Below are 12,487 nucleotides of genomic sequence, written 5' to 3' on the forward strand. Positions count from 1 at the left end.
TGATTTGGCCTAACCATGTGGTTTCCTCTGGCTTACCAAGGTCTCACCTGAAATCCGGCCGCAGACTGCTCCTCCAGAGCCTCAAGGGGTGGTTCATCATTTCTGGCGTTATCATAAATGGACTGGGGAGTCCAGGAAATGTGTAAGTTTCCTTTCTTTTCTTTTTTTTTTTTAGAGACAAATGGTTTATTTGGTAACAAGGAGTAAAAAGGAATTCTTAATTCCTCTTCTCTCTTTTGATGGCTGACATGAAATGTGATAGTCAAATAGACAGCAGCGCACACAGGAATTCCCTCGCAGTCCTTGATCTTCTGCACAAGCACAGAGATGCCCAAGCCGTGCGACTTGCTGTCATTGTTTTCTAGACAGAAGGGCCGGCTGCTGTGCTTTCCCGTCCATCAGTGGTGGCTACATTCTCCTTCTTGTCTTCGGGTTTCATGGCAGGAAACAGAAGCACTTCCTTGATGTTACTGGAGTCTGTGAGAAACACGGTGACGCGGTCGATGCCCATGCCCCAGCCACCTGTGGGGGGCAGCCCGTATTCCAGGGCAGTGCAGAAGGTCTCATCTATGAACATGGCCTCATCATCGCCAGCAGCTTTGGCCTTGGCCTGTTCTTCAAAAAGCTGCCGCTGTCGCATAGGGTCATTCAGCTCAGTGTAGGCACTGCATATTTCCTTTTTCATGACAAATAGCTCAAAGCGTTCAGTCAGACCCTCTTTAGAGCGGTGCCATTTGGCCAGAGGACTCATTATCTGCGGATGATCACAGATGAATGTAGGATTGATGCACGTCACTTCCAGGAACTCCCCGACAAGCTTAGCAAGGAGCCTGCCTGTGGTCCGAGGTGGAGGGCATTCAACAGCTTTTGCCACACGGATATCATCTAGAATTTTGCGAGTTTCTTTGGTTTCGAAGAGGTTAGTTTCTGGCAGTTTCATGCCCAGGGCTTTCTCAAGCTCTTCTATCATGCTGATTTTCCGGAAGGGTGGGGTGAAGTCAATCTCACAGGCTTGGCCCTCTGGGCCATCTGGATGATAGGTGACCTTGTAACTGCCTGTAATGTGTTTCATCATCCCTGAAATCATCTTCTCTGTGATTTCCATGAGATCATGATAGTCTGCATAGGCCATGTAGAATTCACAGGTGGTGAATTCAGGATTGTGAGTCAAATCAATTCCTTCATTCCGGAACTGGTGTCCGATTTCATAAACCTGGTCAATGCCACCAACCACCAGCATCTTATGGTAGAGTTCTGGAGCAATCCTCATATATAAATTCATGTCCAGCTCGTTGTGGTAGGTGATAAAAGGCTTGGCCACAGCTTCCCCTGGGATGATGTTCATCAGGGGAGTTTCAATCTCTAGGAATCCCAACTCATCCAAGAAACTTCTTATATATGTGATGCTCTTAGAGCGGATGATAAACTTCTACCTCACAAAGTCATTCAGGATCAAGTCCAAGTATCTCTGATGAAACCGTGTTTCCTTGTCTTTGAGGCCAAAGTGAAGATGAGGTAACATATGCAAGCAAGGAGACAGCAGTGTGACTTCATAGGGAATGATGCTCAGTTCGCCCTTCTTGGTTTTCCCAGGATTGCCCTGAACTCCAATTATGTCTCCCCGGCGCAGTTTGTTGTTAATACGAATAAATTCTTCTTCAGATTTATAATTCCTGGAATTGGCCATGACTTGCAACTTGACCCCCTCTCCTCGAAGGTCATAGAAGATGAGCTTTCCCCCAGAAGCTCTTTTGGCATGGATCCTACCTGCCACCTTTAAGGTGATGTCAGTCAGGTGGTCCCCAGGCTGCAGGTGACTGTATTCTTGGATAAAGTGAGTGAGCGAGATGTCGACGTGGAACTTGTGCGGGTATGGGTCTTCCCCATTGACCTTCAGCTGGTGGACTGCCTGGCTGTGGATTTTGAAGTATTGGTTTGGGTCCAAGCTCTCCTCCTCCGCACCCGCACCATTATCAGCAGTGTGGTTGGTGGCAGCAGCGGCCTGGCTTAGTTGTTTCTCACTGAGCTCCTTCTGCTTGGCCTCCTTCTCTGCTATTTTCTTCTCAGCTTTCAGGCGTCTCTTTAGCTCATTTTTGCTCAGTTTCGGCTCGCCGTCGTCCACTTTAATTTCAGCCCCCTGCACCTCAGCCATCTTCCCAGAGGGCCGGACCTAAAGAGCTAAGTTTCCTTTCTTATCATCCTTTCTTCAAGGAAAATGCTTCATGGGCTGTTGCATCTAGATGGCAGTTGGCTTTTATCATTAATTCCCATCTGAGCCAAACTAGGGACAGAGCATCAGCCTTTTTGAAAAATGGGGCAGCGGAAAGGATGTTAGTGAATCCCAAACTCACCTGGAACTCTAGCAGCATCTAAAGACTGTCCCTCAATTTTTCCAAGTGTGGTGAGGATGCAGAGAAACTACATCACTCATACATTGCTGGGAGGAGTACAAAATGGTACCACTACCCTGGAAAACAGTTTGGCAGTTTCTTAAAAAAAAGTAAATATGCCAACTACCACACCACCCAGAGATTGCACTCTTGGCCATTTATCCAGGTGAAATGAAAATCTAGTGTTCACACAAAAACCTGTACTCAAGTTTAGCAGTTTTATTGGTAATAGCCCCAAACTGGGAACAACCCAAACGTTCTTCAGTGGCTGACTGGTTAAGCAAACTGTGGTCCATCCACACCATGAAATAGTACTCGGCAAGAAAAAAGGAATGCACTATGAATTATTCGTATAAGCAACAACCTGGATGAAACTCCAGAGAATTATGCTAAGTGAAAAAAGCCAATCCCCAAAGATTATATACTATATGATTCCCTTTATATGATATTCTTAAAATGATCAAACAGTTGAAATGGTAAACAGGTTAGGAGATGCTAGGGGTTAAGGAGGTGGTGGGAGCAGGAAATAAGTAGCGGAGGCTGTAAAAAGATACCATGAGGAATCCTTACGGTGACAGAGATCTTCTGTATCTTGACTGCATCAATGTTAATATCCTGGTTGTGATACTGTACCATGGTTTTTACAATATACCATGCGGGCAAACTGGGTAAGGAAGGGTATCTGCATCATTTCTTAAAACTGGATGTGTGTCTACAATGATCTCAAAATAAAAGTTTAATTTTAATAAAGAGAGACAGGATAAAGACTGTTAACTGATCCCCAAATTCATCCTGAGCTCTACCAGGACCTAAGTAATGCCCTTCAACTTTCCCACATTCCTTGCTCTAAAAGAATTTTTAGTTGTAGAAAGATGTAACCAGATGCAAAATTAGGTAAACATTGATACATTGTTAGATACATTGCTTGCCACACACAGTTAGACCCTCAGCTCACCTACTGTTCATTTTATCACTCATTCATTCAACAAACATTTATGGTGCCCCTCCAATGTATCAAAGACTATTCTAGGTATTGTGGATACAGGGAGACAGATAACAGACTCTGTACCTGAATGGAGCTTATATTATAGTGGGGAAGACAGATAATGTATAACACATGCATAAAAAGATGATTTCAGAGAGTGGTAAGAACTAAGGATGCAATAAAACAAGGTGATGTGGACAGTGTCAGGAGAGGGGAACCTCTTTCAATAGGGGAGTGAAGGAACGGCTTTCATAGCGGGCAATTTGGTCTGAGGGTAAATGATGGAACAGGGCCCTAGAGCTGGGGAGAAGAGTATTGCTGCATTACCTTTACAAAAATCACTCTTGTGATGTGAAGAACACACTGACAGGAAACAAAAATGAGAGTGAGGGGACCAGTTCACAGTCATTTCAGTGGCCCATGCCTGCGGTGATGGTTTCCTCGACTAAGGTTTAGCAATGGAGACAATGGTGCCATTTTCCAAGATGAGAAAGACTGTGGGGGAAGAGGGAAGGTGGTTGGTTGGGAAAAAGAAATGGAGAGTTCTGTTTAGTCATGTTCATTTTGATATGTCTAATAGACATCCATCCGCACTGGGCCACGAACATTGTTCAGCCTCATTCTTTGTCTGTCTCCCCCCAGTCAGTGCTCCAGCAGCTCTGGGTCACTCTTCCACATCCAGACATGAATGCAAAATCACACCACGAGCTGGTTCCCAGCACGTCAACAATGGTTTGGATTCTGCACACTGGAAGGATAGAGTTATCTCCCTAAGGGTGAACCTTGAACAAGGGGAAATGGGAGCTAAAAGGGAGCCAGACGGATAAAGTCTTCCTTTGTCCCTCTCCTACGGGCTACTCTAAGGTACAATATCTTCAAGCAACTCTTCCAGAGAAGTCTCATATGCTGAGTGAACACAGCCTCCAAGTGACTGCTGGGTCTCTTGGCAGCTCTCTGCGAGGTGGAAACCAGGATGGGAATGCAGCTCATCACATTATATCACAGCTTCCTTTGCCTCCTTACCCTTTTTCTCTTACACCTAATACCCCAGACTTGCACCTCCCAATTAAACTGTTACTCTATTAATCCTTGCCTCGGGCTCTGTTTTATAGAGGACTCAATTAAGACAACATCCAAATTGAGATGTCAAGTAAGAAGTTAAAGTCTAGAGACTTCCCTGGCAGTCCAGTGGTTAAGACTTTGCCTTCCAATGCAGGGGGTGCAGGTTCGATCCCTGGTCGGGGAGCTAAGATCCCACATGCCTTGTGGCCAAAAAACCAAAACATAAAACAGAAGCAACAGTAACAGTAACAATTTCAATAAAGACTTTTTAAAAAATGATCCACATCAAAAAAAATCTTTTAAAAAAGTCTAGAACTCGGGAGAGAAGTCAAGATTGGAACAACTAGCTTGGGAACCATTAGGAGGAGATATACTGTATTTAGGGCTGTAAGGCTGGCTGGTGCAGTCACTTACAGAGAGTGTGTGGTTGGAAATATGGGTCAAGGAGCAAACCTGGGGCACTTTAAAATCTACTGTTTAGGTCGAAGGGTGTGGATCCAGCTGAGGGGAACTGAGAATTATTACTCAACGAGTTAGAAGAAACGCTGAGGGGATGTAATGACATAGGTGAAAGAAGAGGAGAATGTCACAAGAAAGATGAAAATAATCAGGTGGGTGGACGCTAGCTAAGAGGTCTAGTAACACGAGAGACAGAGGAGACCGTGGGACTGGTAACATGGAAGTTGCGGTGGCCTTGATGAGAGCAGTTTCAGTAAGGAAGTAGCATCGGAGTGGGTCAAGGAGAGAAAGGGAGATGAGGAAGTAGAAATAGCTAACATCATAGACAAGTCTTTAAAGAAATTTCAACAGAAATGGAGAGGAAATAAATTGGGTGAGGAAGTCCGTTTGATGGGTGCTATAACTAGGAAATGACAGTTTGAGAAGTGTATTGTCTGGAAGTCAAGAGACCTACGTTCTGATCCTTCTTCTGCCAGTAAGCAGCTGAAGAGGCCTTGGGTAAATCAGTTCCCTCTCTGGGCATTAATTTCCTCGTTTGTCATATCAGATATCTCTGAGATCCTTCAAGCTCAGAAAAGCTATGTTCCATGGAGATATTGATGCTGACAGAGAAGGGACAGTGAGTGGGGAAAGGAGGATCCTTGGGAGGATGGTGTAACTCCTTAAGGGGCAGCAAAAGGATACCTACCTCCTTGGGTGGTAGGAAGGATTAAATAGATAATGCATGCAAAGCACTTAGCACAGCACTTGACATAACAGTAAGAACACAATACACTTTATTGCTAGAAATAATAGAGGTGGTATTGGTAGCAGAAACTAGCAGGGTATTGGGTGCACTGCCCTACTGCACACACTTGGAAGTGCCATTCGGAGATAAAAAAAGAAAGAAAGGACGAGAAGTGGGGATGGACCAAGTAGTGCCTGATGTGCAGTGAGGACCACCTTGGAGGCAACCTGTGGATTAAGGTGTGGCATGGACTTAATGACATCAGCTCAGAGCTGGTGGCTTGCATGATATGAGAGTCCACCAAAATGGGAATATATTTTACTTTTAAAGATGCTTTCTAGTCCATATTAAAGTAAGGTAGGGATGCAAAGAGCCATGAATAGCCAAGACCACCTCCAAGAAGAACTAAGTTGGATGGCTTACTCAACCAGATATCAAGATTTATTATAAAGTGACAGTAATTAAGGCAGTGTAGCATGAGCACAGCAATAGGCAAATAAAGCAATGGAACAGAGTAGAAAATCTAGAAACAGACCCATGCATATTTAGGCACTTACTTTATGAAAAAGGTGGTACCTCAGAGCAATGGTACAAACTTACCAAAAAATAATCTTATCAATAAGTGGTGCTAGATCAAATAGACATCCAAATGGAAAAATAAGAATAAAACCCCACCCCTGCCTTTTACCAGAGCAAAAAAAAATCAATTCTATGTGGTCCATAAATTTTAAATATGAACGCTTTTAGAAGATAACACAGGTCAAGAATAGCTTCTTTAACTTGAGTTGGCAAATATTCTTAAATAAGACACAAAAAGTACTAACCATAAAGAACAATATTTACATACTGAACTATATTAAAATTAAAAACTTGGATTCATCAAAAGATACCATTAAGAAAGTAAAAAAAAAGTCAAGTTACAGAGTGAGAAAAGATATTCACAGTACATATAACTGATAAAGGGCTCAATTCAGAATATATAAAGAACTCTTATAAAAGACAGACCATCCAATTAAAAATAAATAAGCAAAAGATCTGAATAAGCATCTCACAAAAATAGAATGGCCAATGAACACAAGAAAAGGTGCTCAACTAGTCATCAGGGAAATAGACATGAAAATTATATTGAGATATCGCTAACCACCCACAAGAGTGAAAATAATTAAAATGAAGAACAATACCAAGTGACTGCGAGGATGTGGAGCAACTAGGACACGTACATTACCAGTGAGAATTTAGAGCGATACGGCCACTGGGGAAAGTTTGGCAGATCTACTAAACCTAAACATAATATGTTCAAAACCTGTCAAGTCTATTCCTGGGTATGCATCTGACAGAAATGAGGGCTTATGTTCATCAAAGACTTGCACAGAAATGTTCAGCGCAGCATTATTCATAATAGCCTCGAGACAGAAAAAACCCACATGCCCATCAAGAGTAGAACAGATAAATACACTGTGACGTATTCATAGAGTGGAATATTGTACACAATGAAAATAAATTAACCACTGCTACGCACGACATTGATGACTCTCACAAATATAATGTGGAATGAAAGAAGCTAGTTACAGAAGAATGCATATTGTCTGATTCCATTTATACGGGGTTTGAAAGCAAGCAAAATTCACCTGTGATGTTACAAGTCAGGAGAGTGGTCCCTTTAAGGAGCAAGAAGGAGGTAGTCGTGTGAAGGGGTGGGAGGAGGGCTCTGGGGGCTGGTAATATTCTATTTCTTGACCTGGGAGGGGGGTACATGGGTGTGTTTACTTTGCAATAACTCATCAATAATTCATTTAAGGCCTGTGCGCTTTTCTGTGCGTATGCTCTACTCAAAGAAGAGTTTATCTAAAAAATGAAATGGGAAGGGTGATCTTCACTTAAAGAAATGATTAAAATGTTTCTCCCCTCTTTGTTTCTGATACCACTCCCCCATCCAAGTTCCCCACTGCATGGGAACTTGTTCTCACCAAATGAATCAATCATAATGGAACAAATTTAATGGATTTCCAAAGATTTTTTTTTTAAGTGTAATGTCTTCCTTGTAAGGTCATTAAAAAAACCTCTACCTTTAAATAAAATCATCACACCTCATCCTCCCTCCCTTTATGGTGAAGAAAACTGAAATGCTAGATCCAAGAACAATAGTCATTCTGGGGCCGGAGGGTGAAAATGGATCAGAAATTCACTTGACATTTATTAAGCAGCTGCTAAACGTCAGGCATTATTCTCGGCACGGCAGATACAGCAGTCAACAGGAGAGAAAAGATCTTTGTTCTTGTGGAACTTAAAATATAACCCCCAAATGAGCAAATGTCATGGAGAGAAACAAGTCAAGGGGCATGGGATAGTGGGGGCCAGGGGTAAGTTTTGCTGTTGTGTAGAGGGTGGTCAGAGAAGGCCACAACCAAAAGAGAGAGACCTGAGAAAGAAGAGAGATGGCCATACAGGTGACAGGGAAGAGTGCTCCAGGCTGAGAGAGCCTGAGGTGGGAACAGTTTCTGTGTTTGGAGAACAGCCGGGAGGTCGGTGCAGCAGGAGGGGAGTGAACAAGGACCAGAGCAGCAAGAGACAGAGTCAGAGGCCACTAGGGCCCCCCAGGCCATTGTGAGGGCTTCGGCTTTCCCTCGGAGTGAGGTGGAGCCACTGGAGGGTTTTGAGTAGAAAGACAGACATGATTCGACTTAGATTTTAAGAATCACTCAGGCTGCAGGGGGAGAATAGACAGAAGGGGGGGGGGGTAAGAGCGAAAACAAGGAGACCAGGAAGTCGTTACAGGGATACAGGTGGAGACCCTAGCGCCTTGGAGGGCCAGTGGAGATGGGGAGAACTGGGTGTAGTTCATGGTAGAGACAAACAGCGTTCAGCGTTTGGAAGTGGGTTGTGAGACAGAGTGGAGTCAAGGTTTTGGGCCTCAGCAGCTGGAAGGACAAAGTTTCTGTCAACTGACATGTGGGTGGAACAGGTGTGGGTGCAAGGTTCCAGAGTGCTGTTTGCACACTTCTAGTTGGAGATGTCTGCTAGACATCCCAGTGGAGGCTGTAAGGAGGCAGTTGGAGATAACGAAGCCAGAGCCCGAGGGAGAAGCTGGGGCCGGAGATGTAAACTTGTGTGTTGGTTCTTCAAGCCGTGAGACTGGATGAGGTCACCTAGGGAGAGGATATCGCCAGAAAAGAGAAGTCATGGTCTGAGGAATGGCTCTCTGAGGTCAGTCCTGCCCCAAATCCTGCTTCCACTGTAGGAAGGGGATATCGTCACATTGGAGGAATTGGCCCCCATTCGCCTAGTGCCAGATGGCTGATGTGTTGCAGGTGTGAAGATACACGGGGCAACACTGTGACCTGGAAACTGGTCCTCAATGGAGACCAAACATTGCGTGAGGGAAACAAGCAAACACCTTTAGCATCCCTCCTCTCCCTGTCCCTAGCTCAGGTCGGATTTAAAATAGTGACCTGGAGGGCAAGCTTCTCCATCCTAGTCGTGGTTTGCCAAGTGCCCATGGCCTTCTCCTCTGGCGTTCTCTTCGTCTGTCTGCTAGTGCAGCCCAGGGCATTCTGCTCTCCTGGAAGAGTGCTTGGTCCCTGGGCAAGCAGAGCATCCTTTCACACTGAGCCAGAGATTGCAGGCTGGAGGAGGGTGGCCTTCGAGGCAACAGGGGCTTGGAGGAGACCCGTCCTACACGTGTTATCCATTAGCTGAAAATCTCTCATAACGTTTTCCATTCCCCTTATAACGAATCGTCAGATCAGCAGGGCCCCTGCTAGAAAGTTTATAAAAACCTCACAGGATTTTAAGGTCTGAACAAAGAGAAGAAATGGCTGACTGGGGCCGTGGCAGGCTCGAGTCAGAACCTCTTTCCCTGGCTGGTCTTTATTTCTAAAACTGGATTACAAGGGAAATGAAGAAGAGTGTTGGAGAAGAAGCTTTTGAAATGCTTCTCAGTTTTCTCCCTTCCTCGGCTTTACTGTCACCATTCAGGCTCCCCAGGACTCATCTGAGGAAGTCCCAGCCAAGAAAAGCACCAACAGAGAGGAGGAAAATTGGAAAAAAACAATAGCAGCAGGGATGGTGTTTATTGACCTCAACTTTCCAGCGTCCCGTCTCACTTTCCAGAGACTCCCATTGTTTCCCCACTTGCGTTACCATTCTTTTGAATGATTCTAACATAAACTTGATTTCCCTACCCACTCCTTCCCACTCGCTGCGTGATCCATCTTTTCCTTCTTTTTCCTCTCTCTGTGGTAAAGGAGCAGTGGACAGACATAGCTGTTCTATGGTCTCCTGAAGTCTCCATCAGCTGGTGCCTCTCTGAAGACCTCCCCACCCTGCCTCTCCTCACACAGTCACTAGAGACTCTACTCTCTGCTTTTCCACCTGAGAGGGAAAGTGGTCCAAGGATCCCTTTACCTGAAAGTGAGGACGGTGTTTACGCAGCTGTGCCCACCTGTTTCAGGATGGGACTCCCTCTGGGTCAGCTCTTGGAACGTGGCACACTGTAGTGAAAACTGGGGAGTTTGAGATCCCTGGAGAATTGGAAAGATGGAACTCTCTTTCTCTTACTTTCAACCAGGATCCTAGAACACAAAAATGAATTACAAGTCACTTTCTGCTTCTTGGAGGTGGTGAGAAAGTAACTGTGTTCGGTGTAGCTACTCTCCACATACAAACACTGATGGAAGTCAATGGAAAGGGTACCTTTCTTGCCCTTCTTCCCCATAATGTTCCCTAATAGGTATCAGGCAAACATTAAAAATAATCTTTTGTGCTCAACAAAAATTAGTGAAGACATTGACAATGCTAGGTGCCTTTTCTACTCCAGAGGCCTCCCTCATAGTTCCCTCATCCAAAATTTTCATTTGCTCATTTATTCATTCAATATATTTTTATTGAATGACTACTGTGTCCCAGGCTGGCTGCTATGTGCCTCAGAAAGAATGGAGAACAAGGTAGATAAGTCTTACAGTAAAAGTGATGGGAGAGGCAAATAAATAAACAGATACATCCAAATAATTACGTATTTTAGTAAGTGCTATGAGATCTTTGTGGGCTGCTAGCCCAGAGGGTGAGGTTTGAAGAACTACGGGCTAAACATAGAAATAAAAGGAAGTTGCATTTTTTAATGACTTGCTTTTCCATGTAACTTAGGAAGTATTCTTTGGAGAGTCACAGCAGAATTTTAAAATGGAATTGCTTTCCCTGGAACTAGGACATCAGCAATACCCATGATCTCATGAAGGCAGATTGTAGCTCCTAAAATGCCTTCAAATGATGTGACTTTGCCTCTTTGAGGGAAATAAACCAAAGGAACAACCCAACTGCCTCAGCCACAGACACTACTGGTTGTCTACCCAACAGCTGTTCTCTACTTGCCTGCCCCCTTTTCCATAATCTTGTGGGGAGGTCTTTGTGACCTTGTCCCTGCGAGAATGGTCTAAAACTCACTACTGGTCACCTATTTGGGAGAAATGTGTATCACGCCATCTCCTTGAGAGAGATGATGTTATGAAGGTCCAAAGGAAGTGATGTGGGTTGATACTTTCTCTTCTCACCTTGCTTTCCTGGACTTAGAGAATGAAATCTATACCATAGCCCTCTGCTTTCTCAGCTCCTCTTAAAAGGACCCAGAGCCACCAATTCTCTTCTGTGGCAACCTGGCCAGGTGGCAATTTTCCTACTCTCTGATAGCTTACAACTGAGGTTCTGCTTGGTAGATGGGGATGAGTAATCCTATTTTCCAGAAACCCATAAACCTGGTTGCCTTCCCAAGCCTTCCCATTTCTGGAAAGAGGATGGAGATGATTCTATGGTAAGTCAGGGTAAGAAAGCCAAACTAAAGCTTCCCTCTGTTAGGTAAGGAGATGACCTCTATCATCTCCATCCAAAAAGATGTATCTTTTTTCTACTCTTTTCCTGGTCCTTAAAACTGTCCCACCAGCTCAAACCACATCTCTATGCCTTCTTGTCCTTAGATCCGCACAAGCAGCACCCCCTGATGTTTGAACAATTTGACCATGACCCTGCCTTACTGTTCGCAACCTGCTTCTATTTGAATCCCATCAGACCTGATCCTACAAGTTCAGTCTCTAGTCCTTCTCTGGCCCCTCCAGTTTTGTTATTCTTCCATGACTCTACTTGCCCTTATTTGAACCCCCTGCTTTAGTTCTAGGGAGAGCTCTATACTTGACCCCGCTTGACACTAATCCCATCAGCCCGGGACTTGCTAACCAGCTCCAGCTCTTTCCTTTCTTCTACGACACCACCGCTAGATGTGAGCTTAACATGGGTGGTGCTTTCCCTGACAGCGCACACCAAGCTGAGCACGAGAGGGATGCCACAGTGGTCGAGTCATGCTTGTAAAGTTCATTCCTGAACTGGTTTGCAGGTTTTCCACTTCTCCCCTCATCTCGGTGGTCTCCTTACTACGCTGGCTGCCTACCAGTCCTGTCCTGGGAACAGATGCAAGCTCTGCATCTCAGACTCAGACTAACATGTTCCCTCCTGACCTTGTGCAGTGGGCTTTTGTGTTTAGCTGTTCAGCATCCTTTGTTAGAGAGAAAACACTCCTCATTTCTTGCTCCCCTCTGTCTCTGTCTCTGTCTGTCTGTCTCTCTCCCTATTGGTGCTTCGTCAGGGTCTCGTCCACCTTTAGCTATAAGAGTGGGAATGAGGACAATTATATAATTCAAATTTAAATCTCTCTGACTTCAAAATTTAACCAGTATACAATCCTGACTCTATTGGTGAAAACTCAGTAGAAATGGTTAGAATAGGGCTGTGCTGATAAGCTCTGTGGCTGAACTAAATGAGAAAGTGCCCACTGAGTGCTGTAGATGACACGGCAGCCAGTGGCCGCTTCACCTGGAAAGG

The 12,487-nt window shown here is 44.6% G+C and overlaps 2 protein-coding genes across 2 annotated transcripts in view; one reads left to right on the forward strand and one right to left on the reverse strand.

Annotated features, from left to right (window-relative positions):
• Positions 1–12,487, forward strand: part of PDHX (pyruvate dehydrogenase complex component X) — a 197,194-nt gene that overhangs the window by 142,417 nt on the left and 42,290 nt on the right. The window lies entirely within an intron of this gene.
• LOC118899040 (lysine--tRNA ligase-like) lies at positions 362–2,172 on the reverse strand. The gene is given in 1 exon segment (XM_036859960.1): positions 362–2,172. A coding segment is annotated over 1 exon segment (1,791 nt). The 5' UTR covers positions 2,153–2,172.

This window comes from Balaenoptera musculus, chromosome 8, assembly GCF_009873245.2.
Source record: "Balaenoptera musculus isolate JJ_BM4_2016_0621 chromosome 8, mBalMus1.pri.v3, whole genome shotgun sequence".
Classification (NCBI taxonomy): Eukaryota; Metazoa; Chordata; class Mammalia; order Artiodactyla; family Balaenopteridae; genus Balaenoptera; species Balaenoptera musculus.